The sequence below is a fragment of the Capsicum annuum genome, chromosome 10, assembly GCF_002878395.1.
Source record: "Capsicum annuum cultivar UCD-10X-F1 chromosome 10, UCD10Xv1.1, whole genome shotgun sequence".
Lineage (NCBI taxonomy): Eukaryota > Viridiplantae > Streptophyta > Magnoliopsida > Solanales > Solanaceae > Capsicum > Capsicum annuum.
This window is the reverse complement of record NC_061120.1, coordinates 216228526-216245675: the sequence shown is the minus strand read 5'-3', so window position 1 is coordinate 216245675 and position 17150 is coordinate 216228526. Positions and strand designations below refer to the sequence as shown.

The following is a 17150-nucleotide window of genomic DNA, read 5'->3' as shown; positions in this document are numbered from 1 at the left end:
AAAAAGGGGGCTTTCTTCTTCAGTGTACCAAAATCCACAGTTTCTCAGAGGCTTTCAGAGAAAAGGTAAGGGAAAATCGGGCAATTTTACGGACACCCAAGTCAATAATCCGTTCGTTCTTCGAGAAATGGCTGCAAGAAACGTTCTTCAACAACAGAACAGAGGTTAATTCTTGTTTTTTTGGTTTCTTGTATTCAAATTGTAAAACTTTTAGTTGGGTAATGTTATTGTTGTTGTCGTTGTACAAATCGTGTTGAGTATGAAAAAGATAGTTTTTTTTTAATTGTTTATGCCCTTATATGTCGGTTCTTGAGGGTCTATCGGAAACAACCTCTCTATCTCTTAGGCTACATATCACCACCCTCTCAACAATCCACTCGTGCGATTTCATGAGATATGTTGTTTTTGATGTCTGTTCCCTGAGGAGTTCTTGGTTTATTATAATCCTAAGCATGAAAAAAAACTTGCTCCAATGTTTAGTGTGAATTTGAGTAGTATTTGACATGTAATTTATTGGTAAGATTGCACCTTTCATTGATGGGAAATGTACTAATATAGGCAGATCTAACTAGCAGAGTTATTACTGAAACTAATAGAACCGCTAATTACCCTTTTACCTCTAAAATATACCCCTCTACAATTCAATTGTATACTGTGAATGGTCTCTTGTTAACCCAAAGACACAAATCTTCATAAATATTGGGGGAAAAAACTTAAAAGATTTGGCATAATTTCTACGTATCGATAATTCCTTGAAATACTTCTGAATGTTAATAGTAGTACTAAACTAAAAGCTTTGAAACGTTGTTCAGGTGAGGCAGTTCCTGGAGCCTTAAAGCAGAAGAATATGGCAGGAGCACAAGGAAGAAACCGCAAGGCGCTTGGTGATATTGGGAATATGGTAACTGTGCGTGGTGGGGTCGAGAGGGGAAAGGCAAAGGCGCTTCCTCAGGTGTCTCGGCCCATAACGAGGAGCTTTTGTGCACAATTACTTGCTAATGCACAAGCAGCAGCTGAGAACCAGAAGGTAATAAGACTTGGAAACTCATTTTTTCTCTTAGTATTTTTACAAACTCATTGAAGTTAATTATACTAATAAAGGGGTTGTTGGTTTTTAATTACTTTGTAGAAATCAATGGTTGTTAATGCGGATGGACCGATCGTTGCTAATGGAGCTTTACCTGTTAAAGTTGCAAGAAAACCAGCTCAGAAGAAAGCAGCTACTACTGTAAAAACAAAGCCTGAGGTGATTGAAATTAGTCCTGATACTGTTGAACAAGTGAAGGAAAACAAGCAAAAGAAGAAGGCTTGTGTTGACTCTTCAATGAAGAAATCAACAACTCTTACTTCAACTCTCACTGCTAGGAGTAAGGTGAGCATATATATAATCAACAACTCTTACTTCAAAATACATGTACCGCGTATTTTAGTTTAAGCCATTGTGTGGGAGTCTGATTGTGTTCTTCTGTTTGTGAAGGCTGCCTGTGGTCTAAGTCATAAACCAAAGGTCCAGATAGTGGACATTGATGCTACAGATGTGAATAATGAGTTGGCAGTGCTGGAATATGTTGAGGATATCTACACTTTTTACAAGATAGCTGAGGTACTTGATCTTTTTCATGTAAAATTTGCTTTTTCTTGTTCACATATCTTGATAATACTGAATATGGTTGCTATTTTGTTTTTTCATAGAGTGAGAGCAGAATTCATGACTATATGGATTCACAGCCTGAGGTTAGTGAAAAGATGAGAGCTATTCTGATTGACTGGTTGATTGAAGTGCATCACAAATTTGAGCTAAATCAAGAGACTCTTTACCTTACCATCAATATCGTTGATCGTTACCTTGCTGCGGCGACTACATCAAGAAGGGAACTGCAGTTAGTTGGCATTAGTGCCATGCTCATTGCCTCCAAATATGAAGAAATTTGGGCACCTGAGGTACATTAATAAGTCCTATTACGCAAGTTACTTGCCATTTTTTCGAGTTGCAAACTAACTAACTAACCAATTCTGATAATGTACATTTTTAGGTGAATGACTTTGTGTGCATCTCAGACAGAGCTTACAGTCATGAACAGATTCTGTCAATGGAAAAAAGGATTCTTGGACAATTGGAGTGGTACTTAACGGTGCCAACGCCTTATGTATTCCTTGTTCGATTTATCAAAGCTGCTGTTTCTGATGTACAAGCGAACGTCGCTGTCTTGAATTCTTGCAATGTTACCTCAATGGAAAACATGGTTTATTTCCTGGCTGAATTAGGGGTGATGAACTATGCTACAAATAGCTACTGCTCGTCGATGATTGCTGCCTCAGCGGTCTATGTTGCTCGACACACACTGCAATGCAATCCTTTTTGGAACGAGACGCTGAAACTGCATACTGGTTTCTCAGAGTCTCAGCTACTAGGTTGTGCTAAGCTGCTGGTTAACTATCACAAGGAGGCACCAGAACACAAGCTGAAGGTGATTTACAGGAAGTATTCGAGTCCTTCTCGAGGTGCTGTTGCTTTGAATTCTCCAGCCATTTCCCTGTTGGCCAGTCATGAATAAAGGACGCTTAGTTCTAGTTTTTATTTGTTTTCAAACAAAGCATTTAGATTTGTATCTGCTGACCAGATGGAATAATTTCAATTCCATAAAACTTAATTTGAAAGCATTTTAGTTGATCAACTTAGAGCAATGTGAAAGTTTATTTTTATCTCATCAATTTAGGGGAGATGCATACTACTTCTCCACCAACTTATCTTGTATTCTTCACCATAAATGTTTGGCTATGATCTCATCTAATGTACATGATCTCATAGTCCCTTTTGTACGTGTGTACATTAGATGAGATCGCTAGTAGGACACAATCCTACTGGCCTTTAGTAGTGCGTAAAATGCAAAATTGGGCGCACGGGCACAATGATCTCTCCTAGGCTCTCTTGTGTACATTAGATGAGATTGCTAGTAGGACACAATCCTGCACAATAGACCTCTCCTAGGCGCGCACAGCTCACACAACACGATCTCATAGCCTCTTTTGTACGTGTGCACATTAGATGAGATTGCTATAGGACACAATCCTACTGGCCTTTCAGTAGTGCGTAAAATGCAAACTTTTGGCCTGTACTAACACGGGCACAATAGACCTCTCCTAGGTTCAGCTCGGCCACAACATGATCTCATTAGCCGCCTCATTTTGTAAGTGTGTACATTAGATGAGATTGCTGTAATAGGACACAATCACAATCCTACTGGTCTTTCAGTATCGCTTAAAATGCAAAATTTGGCCTGTAACCAACACACGGGCACAATAGACCTCTCCTAGGCTCAGCTCGGCCACAGTGTAGGTCCTTCGAGATTGATTATTTTCGTTCATGTACCTTTTAACTAGTGCATCTGAAGGTCGACGCAGAAATGGCCAACTGAAGCTATTGAACCTCTCTTCCTACTTTTGTCATTTCATTGGATATGTTGTGACAAATATAACACACTAGCCTTGCCAAAAATACAAAACACGAATATCAGAAAGGAAATAGAGGAATCTTGAACTGGAAATTTGAACTAATAGTCAATTCCTAATCCTATTGTAACCAAGCAAACGCACTAACATCGAGCAGCCAAAAATATTCCCTATCTGTTAAATCAAATAAAGAAGAGCACTACTTTTTATCCATTCTTTGAAAGCTCATGTGATTCCCACTTTTGACAATACACTTGACAGTAAAATAACTTGTAGCAAAAAATGGCGAGTATAATGGGACGGATATGATCTCTTTATCCTTGAAAAGAATATATTTCCCGAGCAATTTCTCATTAAATGATGAGCCTTACACAACGTGAATTTGAATTAATCGGAACTTCAATACAAATATCACTGTATAAAGATAGGACTCACTTAGCACACCAATCAAGTAGCCACATGATTGATCACTATAGTCCAATGTATAGTTATAGTTTTTAATAATAGAGATGCCCAGCATACTAATCTAATCAAAATTTTGACTACTTTTAACATAGTACAACAAAACAAACCCGGTATATTTCCACATAGTGGGGTCTGGGGAAAGTAAAATGTACGCAATCCATACCACTACCTCCGAAAAAGTAGAGAAATTGTTTCCGATAGACTCCCGGCTCAAGACAAATAACCTTAGACAGTTTTAACATAGTAAATTGTAACAAACATTAAGCTGAGATAAATACTAAGTACTTCTTTCTATGCTTTATAAATTGTATGACAGCTTACTTATTGAATTAATCGAGGTATCATTAGAATTCACAACAAGGTGTAACCAAGGATGTCACCAAAAAGACTACTACAATATAAGTAGTCAGTATAGAAACGCAGTTCCACTCGTACGAAAGTCACCTTTGCTATGGAACTGAATTTAATTGAACTCGTATATGAATATTGAACATCGAAGCAAATTGAGATTCCCCATGCAAATAAAACCAAAATCACCATAATTGAATTTGGAAAGTAAAGTTCATTTGTCCCCTTAACAAAGCTTTTCTAGGAGGGAAAGAGAGAGAAGAGACCAAAAAGACAAAAGCCCCATCTCAGAACAAAAAAAAAATCTAATCTTTCCAGTCTTTTTACACTATCACAACCCCATTTTTCAAAAAATTCTCCTTTTTTATTTTTTATTTTTATTCTACTTTGGTCTTCACTTCTTATTATTATTATCCCATTAATCTGAATTTCCAAGTAGCATATAAATTGACCAAGAAAAAGATTCCATATCCTTTTCAAGTCTCTTTTACACTGTCAATCACAACCCCATTTTTCTTGAGAGTTTACACCTTTTTTCTTATTCTGCCTTTAGGCCTTTGGTCTTCTGTTCATTTTTGACAATTGGTCCATCAATCTAAAGCACTTGACTCGAGTGTCTTTCGAAAACAGTATCTCTGCTTCTAGAATGAGACAATAATTAAGTTATGTTTTACTTTTTTTTCGCGGACTTCACCTGTAAAATTTCAATGTTTATGGTTGTTGTTATAGTTGTAGTCCATCAATCTCAATTTCCAAGAAACACACAAACTGACCCCAGGAAAAAAAAACCTTTAAACCCCTCTCATAAAAGGTCTTTATCTTTCAAGTTTTTATCAATTAGTCTTTCAATCTGAATTCTCAAAAAGAGACAAATTTCCAAGAAAATTTGCTACCCCATAAAATAAAAATCTTATCTTTTTGTGCTTTCATCTTGGTTTTTATCTCAATTGTCAATTGGTCCATCAATCTTGAAGTACCAAGAAGAACAACAATGGAAACAAAAAATTTGCACCTTTATTTGCTCCTTGCTGACTCGAACCCACCATCATAGGGTAGAGGTAGAGGGTACTTTTCATCCGAGCAACCCCATCTCATAAAAATCTTGTCTTTTTATGTTTGCATCTTGGTTTTTAGCTCAATTGTCAAATGGTCCATCAATTTTGAAGTAACAAGAAGAACATCAATTTACCCAAAAAAAGTTGCACTTTTTTGTTCCCTTGGTGACTCTAGGGTACTTATCATCCGAGCAACCCGTATCATAAAAATCTTATTTTTTGTGTTTTCATCTTGTTTTTTTTTAGTCCAATTGTCAATGAGTCCATCAATCTTGAAGCACCAAGAAGAACAGTAATTTCCTCCATTTGTGACTCGAATCCACGACCATAGAGTTGGAGGTGGAGGGTACTTACCATCCGAGCAAAAATACTGCGCTTTGTTTTGCTCCCTTGGTGACTCGAATCCACGACACTAGTGTTGGAGGTGAAGGCTGCTTACTATCCGAGCACCCCTCTTGTGTAACCAGGTGATTGGAAAATCCAAGACTTTGTTTAGGAAATGAGGGAAGAAGATTCCAATTGGTTTGCTAAATGGGAAGAAGAATTACCATCTCCAAAGGAACTGATGCCTTTATCCCAAACCTTAATTACTCCTAGTTTAGCCATAGCTTTTCATATTCAAAACCCCAATACCCCAAATCCCAGAATGTCACCACTAGTTCATACTCCTCCATCAGCCGAGTTTGAGTCGAACTCGGCTGAGTTGGGTGGCAGGGCAGGTTCATCAGGGGTTGGTGCTGATGAACCTGCCCGAACCCCGAAAAGGGCTAGACTTGTGTGGACCCCACAGCTACACAAGAGGTTTGTGGATGCAGTTGCACAATTGGGGATCAAGAATGCTGTCCCAAAGACTATAATGCAGTTGATGAGTGTAGATGGCTTAACTCGCGAAAATGTTGCTAGTCATTTGCAAAAATATAGGCTTTATTTGAAGCGTATGCAGGGTTTTTCTAGTAGTAGTATGTCCGGTGCAGGGGTGGATCCCGCAACAGATCATCTGTTTGCGAGTTCACCCGTGCCTGCACATTTTTTGCATCCAGGGAGGGGAAATTCTGAACATTATATGCCATTTGTGCCAGTGGCTGCAATTGTTGGACATGCTCCACAACTTCAGCAGCAGCATAGGCATTTGGGGTCATCGCCAAACGGGCAATTTGAGGTTCCATTTTTGTCTCGCCAGTCGCAGCAGCAGCCGGTTCAGAGAATGGGGACATCTGTTCATAGTAGTAGTCCAGTGTTGCCTTCTTATGTAGAGGGGTTGGAATCAGCTACAACTGCTAATGGGAGAAAGGTTCTTACTTTGTTTCCAACTGGGGATGATTGATATTTAGAAGAGTTGATTTCTCAGATGGTCACTCGTAACAGTTAACTTATCCTGTCAATTTGGCTTGTGGAGTTGATTTCTCAGATGGTCACTCGTAACTGTTAACTTGTCTTGTCAATTTGGCTTATGGAGTTGATTTCTCAGATGGTCACTTGTAACAGTTAGCTTATCCCGTCAATTTGGCTTTTGGGGTTGATTTCTCAGATGGTCACTCGTAACAATTAGCTTACCCCGTCAATTTGGCTTATGAGTATTTCTAGAGACTGTTTTTGGAATAATACTTTAGTCTTTAATTTCTAGAAACTTTTATCTTGTAGATGGCATTTTCTGTTTTTAGTGACTCTCCATAGAGTCATTTCGGTTGGTACTTGTGTAAAACTGCGAATACACTTTCAAGTCCATTGCTGTTTTCAGTTCAATGTTAGTTGTATTTTTATGAAATAGGATTTGTTGCATAGTGTCATCGGTGGTGAAAGGATCGAGTGTAGTTATGTTATAGTTAGCACTGTGTTTCTCTTATCAGCCTCCATTTAGCAGTCTAATTTAACCCCTTCCATGGAGGATGAACAGTGGCAATAGTATACCGAGATGCCAATTTGGTAACAGTAATGTCATAATTGTCCTCGATTCAGCAGTAACAACATTCTGCAAGTATATTGGCCAATATGGTTCTCTGAGAAAAGCTGATCTATTCCGTAGTTGCATAAGAAGTGCTCGAGTTTCCTAAAATTCTTTTTTTCCTGTTGAGGTAAGTTATTGTCCGTGAAGACATCATGATAGTAGTCGTGGATAGTCAAATACTGTTGTTAGTAACAGGCTAATAGCCATGAGCAGCATGATGCAACTACGCTCGTTGGTTATGGTTTCATGAGCTTCTGCATAAGAATTTAGTTCTCTTGTCTCCTGGTTTAGTGTCGTATAGAGGTGTGTCGTGCTTGTTGTAAATTGAGTGGTCTCGATGCAAACTTCGCTGTGAATCTTCCGGAGAGCATAATCATTCTTGTTTTCGTCTCATGACCAGAATTGATCATTTCTAGCTGCATTTTCTTGAATTTGATTACTCCTTTCCGATGCTTCTTTCGCCAAGTAGAGGAAACAACACGAGTCCCCTCTGCAAGAAATGGAGGTGTTTATATCGTGACACAAGTATTAGGTTGATTTCATGGCTCAAACTTTACCTACCGGCCAGTGGTTACATGGTGCCAACTTTATTGTTGTGCAGTGCAGACAAGCTTATCTCGATGCAAGTTTCATGTCGGTTCCATAGTTTGAACCGGTGACCTATATGTAACTTTGTCATATAATGCATGTAATCTACCTTAACACAAGCGGTAGATTGATTTCATTACTCGAATTTGTGAGTCACATGAAGATAACTTTATTATTACTGCAAGGCGTCCTTTCATGCACTCTCTTTGATCTATGGAATTATCTTAAAATTTAAGAGAAATCAATGAGTGGATATAAATAAAAAAAATGGTCTATTTTCCACCTTGGTTAGAATACTGTACACCACAAAATTTTATTGAATAGGATTCAAGAAAATTTTAATTCATCTTCAAATTTTGAAGTTAGTTAGAATTTTTTGGACGCTATTTTACTTCAAATCTTAGCTCACGTAGCATCCATCCCAAACTATAGCTCACATTATAAAAAGAGATATATTTTAATAAAAAGACATCTCGAATATCTCATTAAATATTCAGAAAAAGATCAAAATTTCAAAAATCCAATAAACGTCTGAATATTCTTAAATAAATCAAGACATCAAACATTATCTTTCTCAAAATTGAAGTGATGATAAACAACAATAGGTGATTTCTTTCCATCTTTCGTAATCTTGGTGGATAGAGTAGACTTAGCTTATATGATGTTGTTGGTGGGAGATATTAGTTATCTTGTGGAATTAGTGAAAGTACACATGCTGACTTGAACAGCACAATTATAAAAAATAATCAAAAAAGTCTCAAAAATACCCCTGAACTATTTGAAATAGCTCAAAAATACCCCTCCGTTACATATTTGGTTCAAAAATACTCCTCCTTCTAACGAAATTCGGAAAAGGATCAAAAATACCCCTGAATTATCTGAAATGGCTCAAAAATATCCCTCCCCTTAATGAAATTCCACCAAGCATGCCACCTAGATAAAAAAAAACTACGTGACTATGCCACATTACCATCCACATGTAAAATGTTAGTATTTTTTAATTATATGACATTCCTTTTTTCTTTATTTTTATTTTTATTTAAAAACGTCAGTGAAACGGATAAAATTTACACGTTTTTTTCATTTTTAATCAAATTAGACAAACGGTGGTTACATAATATTTTTTTCGAAAAAATGTATTAAATGTAACATCGCTATTATCAAATTCCTTTGATCATCTAAAAAAACAAGTTTTTTCCTGTTAATAGGTTTAAAAGTGTGAAACTCAACAAAAGAGTCTAATTAAACTGATAAACCCATTAATTATTAGGCCAGTATAAAAGTTAAAATTAAGATTTACTCGTAAAAGCAACAAGTTTCAAACTAAAATTAAAATTAGTTACTCAAAAGATGTGTTTGACTTTGCTAGCTTTTACTCAAAATGCTTATGTTAAAATGATTTAATAAATACTTCCTCTAATCTAAAATTAATGAATCTTTGAATGTGGCACGCATCTTCAAAAAGTTAATGAATGACATAATTAAATACTAATTTATCAATATTAAGTATCATTTTACTTTTTTTTCAAACTTGTTCTAAAAATAATAAGATTACTCATCAAAACTGAATTTAGAAAAATGAATTAATTTCAAATGATTAAACAAGTGTTAAAAGGAATTCATTTATTTTGAAAAAGAATTTGCATATAGTAAATTCAACCCAATTATTAGTACATCAACATTTGCTAGTTTAAAAGTTAAAATATTAGCTCCTCCTCCGAGTCAACATCAGATCAAGATCAAATTGTCCCTCATCCCAAACGACAATAATGAGATGAAATTTAAAACTTTTAAAACACTAATGAAAAGGTGAAATCTAGAACTTTTAAAACACTAATGAAGTAATTAGCAAAAAATTGGTTTTTTGTTTTTTTCATTTTACTGCTTTGTAAAAAAATAAAAATAAAGAAGAAAGAAGAAAGAAATGTCATATTATTAAAAAATACTAACATTTTACATGTGGATGGATAGTAATGTGACATAGTTACGTGATTTTTTTTTTATTTAGGTGGCATGCTTGGTGGAATTTTCGTTAAAGGGGATATTTTTGAGCCAAATATTTAACAGAGGAGTATTTTTGAGTCATTTCAGATAGTTCAGGAGTATGTTTAATCCTTTTCCGAATTCCGTTAGAGGGAGGGGTATTTTTTAGCCAAATATTTAATGGAAGGGTATTTTTAAGCCAAAAATTTAACGAAAAATATTTTTAAGTTATTTCAGATAATTCAGACATATTTTTGAACCTTTTCCAAAAAATTACTTAACGTAATCAAGAGGCGATCTTCCTTAAGATCAATAACAACTCAATGTTCTAGGCAGAGAGGGCCATATCATTTTAGTTGCAAAAATAAGCGAATAACGATCCTCGGAAAAAATCATGAAATAAACAAAGTTATACCCATAAATATTTATTTCTATGATATTTTATTTATATTTCTCATTCTAATTTTCCTTTTGGTGATTTTAATGATTTTTATCAGATTGGACATAAAAAATACTATCTTATATATCTTCCATAATCTCCCACCCACTTCAACTCACCAACTCTCATTCCACAGCTCCAAATATTTTTTCCATTTTTCTTACAGATCCAACAATTTCAAGATTTATTTTCCGTAAGTCTCTACTCCTTAATTTCTCTTTAGTGTTTAAAGATTCAATTTTTTACCCATTTCTTTTTCTTTTTTAATAATCGTGATATCCGAATTAGCTTACAAGTTTCGTTACAAGGTAACCTCGATTAATTTCACTAGATACGTGCCACTTCTAGCCAACCACAACGTATGTATTAGGTAACTCTGTCTACTAAAATTTGGACAGATGATAGTGTTTTTGTCCTCGTGGCTCTCTTCATTGACCACTAGGCACCCTTGAGTGCATATCCCCCCTCCTCCAATACTGAATCTTGATTAAGTAGGAGGGAGGGTTATTATATCTTTGATTAATGATTAGTTGGGTCAACGAGTTATTGCAAGATAAATGCTTTTAGCAGTTATTTTGAGCTTCTTGGTAGTTCTGTTTGACTAGATTTTCTAGTTCTTGATATTTGTTAATTGGGAAATGATTGACATTATTGTTGCTAACTAATTGAATTATTGTATACCCAACTGTTGCAAATTCAATCTGAAATGTTTACTTTGTTTAGCTTACTGTTTTATTATGTGTTTCCTTGAGCTGAGTATGCATAGGAATCAGCCTCTATAAGGTCTGCGTATACACTACCCTCTTGAGATGCCATTTGTTGAGACCCCACTTGTTGGATTACACTGGGTATGTTAATAATTTATTATGTGTTGACAGGAGATTGCATGCTGAGGCCTTCGGACACGGTGTTTATATTACCCCAAACTTCTCAACTAAGATCCGAATTGTTATTTAAATGTGCATAGAACCAAATGTGATGACTCCTAATTGTACATGGGTGTTAATACCAAAACCTTAGTGTGGGAAGAGCTATAGTTATAAATTAAGGTTATGAGGAACTTCTAGCTCAAAGTAGAGTTGAAGGCTTCCTTACTGATTGAGTTTCCGCATAAAATTTTACTAGTGACAACTTCAAACAATCATTACTCGTAGAAATTGGATTATGATGTTGTTGAACTATTTGTTGCTACCGAAGGGAAATTGGATTTTTTATATGAAATTAAGTGGGGTTGATTCACTGTTGGTTCTTGAATTATGTGTTTTTTGTCAGCTTTATAGAATGTGATTATATTAGTAGTTATTTACCAGTGTTCAAACGAAATGGGCACGGCAGCAACTAAATAGATATAGGGGATCATATACCTAATCCCAGCTAGTTTGTGATTGAACCGTTGTTTGATGAATCTTAAGAATGTTTATCAATCAGATGAAAAATTCAAATGGAGATGCTACTAAGTTTTTTTCTACGAATTGAGGACCTCTAAGTTTAGTATCTACCTTAACAGAAAACTTCGGTACCTGAATATCAATCTCAATTGTTGAAGTTTCTATTTCGACCCACACATATAGAGAGTAGTGTGACGTAAAGATTAGATTGGGGTCCAAGTCAAACCCGAACCTAGACAACTTTAATTAGGCATCCAAATTCCTAATGGCATGTGGAAAAGTAGGGCATATGTTCCAGTGAATGGAAATAATGTTATCATCAGTCCACGAATATACACCAATCAAACATATATTAGCCTTGTGAGAGCCATACTCCTACAGAAGTAGATTCATCGCCGCTTAATTAGTTATGTAGTAGAATGGCTTTGAATATGCGTATTCTTACTCTAGTCCAACCTTTTGGTTTAACTTATCTTTTCTGGTATGGATAAGCAGGTCCTGAAGTTTTAGGCAAGTTGTCTCTCGTTTGAAGAAAAATGGCATCGCCATCAGATCACAAGGCCGCAATCATTGATGGTAAAGCAATCGCTCAAACTATTCGTTCTGAGATTGCTTCTGAAGTCAAACTTCTTTCAGAAAAGTATGGCAAGGTTAGTTTCCATGGCATGTTGTATCTGTGTGCTTTAGTGATTGCATGTTCGGAATTTTTCCATTAATGTGGTAATTGCATTGTGCATACTTGAATGTGTGTATGATGTATCTGAATTCTGAAGCTGGTGAAGCAATGTCCTTCATCAGACTTAGTGTATTTACATGGGTCATCGATATTCAAGCATCCAAGTTGTTTGTTATTTTCAGGTCCCGGGGTTGGCCGTAGTCATTGTAGGAAATAGGAAGGATTCACAAAGTTATGTGAATATGAAGAGAAAATCTTGCACTGAGCTTTGCATAAAGTCTTTTGACGTAGATCTCCCAGAGGAAGTTGCTGAAGCTGAATTGATTAGCAAGGTCCATGAGCTGAATGCTAATCCTGATGTACATGGTTAGTCATTTGCACTAATAGGAAGTTAATCTTTCTTGCGTTTTGTATCGTTATATTTCTGCTGTTTCACTGGGAAATTTAGCCTTGCTGGTCTGTACTTGGGTTGGACATGTTGATTTAACATAATATGCAATGTATTGCACGAGTTTCTTTTTTTTTTTTTTTTTTTTAACAAAATTTTGTATATTTCCATTTCGAATGTTAATATCAAATCAACATGAAGCTTATGAAACAATTTCACCTAATACATAGCCAAGAACTCCCTAATGATCTCTCCATACTAAATGAAAAAGCAACCTGACCAAAAACACTAACAATATTAGAGTACAAGGTGAAGAAAATATTTGCTGGCGACAAGCGATTAATCGCTTCCCCATTTTCTTGCTACGCTGTCTTTGGCAGAAGCACGAGAAGGAACTTCCTCCTGAGAAATGGTATCAAAGCTGTCTTGGCTAGCAGGATATACCTTTCTCATAATCTGTGATGTTACAAAGGTAAACCCATTCCTCGCTCCGCGTAGAGTGAACAGCAGACGGTTGAATATGAAAGCAAGTATCACATCTCCTTTTGCAACTATCAAGTACATGACAATAATACCCCAAAATAGCAAGGGTTGCTTGTTGGGCTTCCTGCCAAAAATGGCCATCGTCGCCACCAAACCATCTACGCCAATTAAACCACTCCGCCTGAATTGTCTCTCCACCTGCTTCCTCCCTTTGTTTAATTTCTTTATCCCATTTCTCAAACTCAGTTTTCTTTCCTCCCAAAGCACTTTCTAAAGATTTTCTAGCCTCTTCCTGTTTGCGGTTATTGTGAGAGAAGAGGCAAGAAAATATGCCATTGCATTGGAATTTGTGCTGTAAAGAACTGAAGCTCTTTAAGGTAGTGCGAGGGCTGGCCGTGTTAAAGATGAGGTTGATATTTCTAGGCTCGTATTGCACGAGTTATTTTGTCATCCATGTTCCTTTTATTTTTGAACTAACACGTCTTTTTAGCCAACAGTATGCATGCCTGTCTAGTCAGTCCATAAGAAAATTATAGGGTCCTAGCTATTGTAGGCTCAATGCAAAATATTGAAATTGCTATGTTGGATAAACTCAATGGTGTTAATTGTTGGCAACATAGTGACATCTATATTAACCGGCCGTGGGTACTAAATGTGTACCATTTCAGTTGATGTAATTTAGTGTATTTGACACATTATGAACATCATCGGATTAGATCTCTCATCTAATATGCCATCTCTAATAGGGGTACCGCCCGGCACTCATCTTAAATCTCATTGCTGCATATTTTTCTTTTTTGGCTTTTGTTGTTCCAAACTTCTATTTGGGTAAGGTTACCTGCTAGGCAGATATCGATATTGGTGTTCTGCTGCTACTGTTTATAGACCATCTCCACCATGCCTTTTTTAATTGGGTAGTTCGAATCTCTTATTTTCTCACTCTCAGCTGCTGGCATTTTTGCCAGTTTTGCATCACTGCTGGTTAGATGTTTTTATTTCTCTCCTTTTTTATCTTTTTCCTTAAGTTACCATTTCCAGTTCTGGTTTATTAGCAATGTTCCGCAAGTATATTTTTTATTTAAGTGTATGGGACTTTGGGGTAGGATATCGTGATGCATAACACAGGCAAGTGAGCTGAAGGCACTTTGTGCGTTGCTGCAGGTATACTGGTCCAGCTCCCGTTACCAAAACATATTAATGAAGAGAAAGTTCTCGGTGAAATCAGTCTGGAAAAGGATGTAGATGGCTTTCATCCTCTAAATATTGGCAAGCTTGCAATGAAAGGCAGGCAACCTTTGTTCCTCCCTTGCACGCCCAAGGTAATAATGTGATTTAACTTCGTTGAGTCTATGAAGACTTATTTTTATTACGTCTTATCTAGTTCTCCTGGGGCGGAGCCAGGTAGGGCCGAGGGGGTTGGCGAAACATTACACTATTTGTCCTGTTATACATGGTTAAAAACTATTTTCTATGTATATATAATAGATGTTGAACCCGCCTCTAGCTTCTTTGTGTGTTTACTTCATATTTTAAACCACCTTAATGAAAATTCTGGCTCCGCCCATGTAGTTCTCCTGCCTGAATCAAGAATCTATGTTTATACTATAAACAGCTATCTCCTGTTGTCGTCTAAAAATTCTCCTATCTGGTTTTTGCTAAACAGGGATGCATCGAGCTTTTAGTTCGAAGTGGGATTACCATAAAGGGAAAGAATGCAGTTGTGGTTGGTCGAAGCAACATTGTTGGATTACCCGTATCTCTGCTTCTCCTGAAGGAAGATGCCACTGTTACTATAGTTCATTCACGTACCAAGGAACCAGAGAAAATCATTCGTGAAGCTGACATAATCATCGCTGCTGCAGGGCAAGCTATGATGGTAACAATTACCATTTATTTCTTTCCCAGAAACCTCCTTTTCGTATCATTTTTCTCAATTCACTAGTTTTGTTTCCTATACACTTGCGATTTAGCTTTCCCAATTATATATTACTTCCTCCGTTTCCATTAGTTTGTCTATTTTTGACTTGACGCGGAGGTTTAAGAAAGGAAGGAAGACTTTTCAATCTTGTGATCTTAAACTAAAGATCTATTAAACGTACCAAAACTCCCTTTAATCTTGCGATCTCAAACAAGTCACATGGAAAGTTGGAATTAAAGAGTTGCTAAAAAGGAAGAGATTCTTTTTGAAACGGACTAAAAAAGAAAGTAAGACGAAATCAATTGAAACGGAGGGAGTATTAAACAGACAAGATTCTTTTATGTTTTTTGTTTGTTATATTTGTTATCTGTCTTGAGCCGGGGGTCTATCGGAAACATCCTCTCTACTTCATCTGATGTAGTGGTATGGACTGCGTACACTTTACCCTCCCCAGACCCCACTTTGTGGGAAATACACCAGGTATGTTGTTGTTGTCGTCGTCTCTAAACTAAGTTGCTGCACTCATTTTTCAGATCAAAGGCAGCTGGATCAAACCCGGTGCTGCAGTAATTGATGTTGGGACAAATGCAGTAGATGATCCTTCTAGGAAGTCGGGTTATAGGCTCGTTGGAGATGTCGATTTTCAGGAAGCATGCAAGGTGGCTGGATGGATAACTCCAGTTCCGGGAGGCGTTGGACCAATGACTGTTGCGATGCTTCTGAAGAATACATTGGATGGAGCTAAACGAGTTATCGACAAGTAAACACTTTACTTCCTTTGGCTCTGTAGACTATTACAATAAAGATGTCATGGCTTCTTAGCTTGTTGACAATACATGCATTTAGAAGATGTCAATTACATTCAAGAAAACAACAATGAGATTGTTCTTGTGTAATCGAGTTTTGTATCGAAAAAATCTTTTTAAAAATTTAATCTATTGGTAAGATGATACATTTTTTTTTTTTCAATTATTAGGTTTGTTTCATGTAACACACCATAAAAAGAAAAGGAAGCCTAGCATTTGGATGTGGGAGTACAATAATTGTTTAAACGGAAAAGGGTCAAAAATACCCTTAAACTCTGAGAAGAGGGTTCATAAATACCCTTCTTCCATCTTCGGGTCTAAAAATACCCTTAATGTTTGTTTTTAGGCTCAAATATGCCCTCCAGTTAACGGTCAATGGATGGAAACTAAGTCAATGTTTTGGCTCTTGTAAAAAAGCCACATGTCATTTTCTAATTGGTCATACATTTTATTTTAATTTTTAGAACCTAATCTGTTGACTACAGGGGATACCAACAAATAAGAAATCAAACAGGAAATTTTGAACCAAAGATTGATGTCTTGGCTCATCATTTTCATTTACATGGAGGGATACACCTCTTCCACATTGGGTGTGAGACGCGTCTCTATCGCATGGGGCGCGACCTTGGTGCTCTGAGACGGAGTACTGGAGTTGGGTTGAGACTTGCGACCCATCTTGCAAATGGGATTCATCGATGGGACTCTACTTTCATAAACTAAGCAGTTGTTGCATCGGCACACGCCACTGCCCATCAATAACCTGTTCTAGTGATATAACCTTACAGTTTAATTTGACTCCCATCAAAATCCTTCAAGCAGGACCTTACTAAATGTATGAACAAACATCAAGTTGTTAGGAGAAGTGAAGCTGAAGCATCCGGCATTTCCTTCTCTTTTTTTGTTTCTCGCTAACCCAATACGAGGAGGTAATGTGAAATATAATAGAGTAACTGGAGCCACAATGAGCATCATTGAGGGATGATGTAGTTTGCGTCATAGTTTCAGCGACGTGATGTAGGTGGGCCAGAGAAAGGATACCGAGGTAAGACTGACGATGATGATCTTCCACGTTCATCTCCAGGATGCTGATGAATGACCGTGACCAGATAATGCATGAGGAGCAAGTATTGGTGGATAATATCTTACATTTTCAGCAGGCAATCTGATGTCGCTCGCATAGTTGGAAGCACTAACAAACGACCCCTTGCCTGTCAAAGG

General features: G+C 36.8%; 3 protein-coding genes across 6 annotated transcripts; all 3 read left to right on the top strand.

Moving 5' to 3' along the window:
• Positions 1–2753, top strand: LOC107843762 (G2/mitotic-specific cyclin S13-7). Its single transcript, XM_016688153.2, has 6 exons — positions 1–164; positions 813–1027; positions 1130–1372; positions 1478–1603; positions 1693–1941; positions 2034–2753. The coding sequence occupies exons 1-6, from the start codon at positions 128–130 to the stop codon at positions 2553–2555; spliced, it is 1392 nt and encodes a 463-aa protein (XP_016543639.1). The 5' UTR covers positions 1–127; the 3' UTR covers positions 2556–2753.
• A 1674-nt stretch (positions 2754–4427) lies between these two features.
• On the top strand, positions 4428–7061 carry LOC107843761 (transcription factor MYBC1). The gene has a single exon (XM_016688152.2). It carries the CDS (start codon positions 5818–5820, stop codon positions 6640–6642), a length of 825 nt encoding a protein of 274 aa, XP_016543638.2. The 5' UTR covers positions 4428–5817; the 3' UTR covers positions 6643–7061.
• Positions 7062–10134: 3073 nt separating this feature from the next.
• Positions 10135–16078, top strand: LOC107843760 (bifunctional protein FolD 2). 4 transcript variants are annotated; one of them, XM_016688151.2, is made up of 7 exons: positions 10209–10466; positions 11152–11186; positions 12157–12311; positions 12520–12703; positions 14370–14527; positions 14872–15084; positions 15660–16078. In XM_016688151.2, the coding sequence occupies exons 3-7, from the start codon at positions 12198–12200 to the stop codon at positions 15888–15890; spliced, it is 900 nt and encodes a 299-aa protein (XP_016543637.1). In that variant the 5' UTR covers positions 10209–10466; positions 11152–11186; positions 12157–12197; the 3' UTR covers positions 15891–16078. The 4 variants fall into 4 exon arrangements, with proteins under 4 accessions (XP_016543635.1, XP_016543637.1, XP_016543636.1 ...); XM_016688149.2 differs by lacking the exon at positions 11152–11186 and having other exon boundaries at positions 10135–10466; XM_016688150.2 differs by lacking the exons at positions 10209–10466; positions 11152–11186 and adding an exon at positions 10671–10860.
• The last annotated feature ends 1072 nt before the right edge of the window (positions 16079–17150 follow it).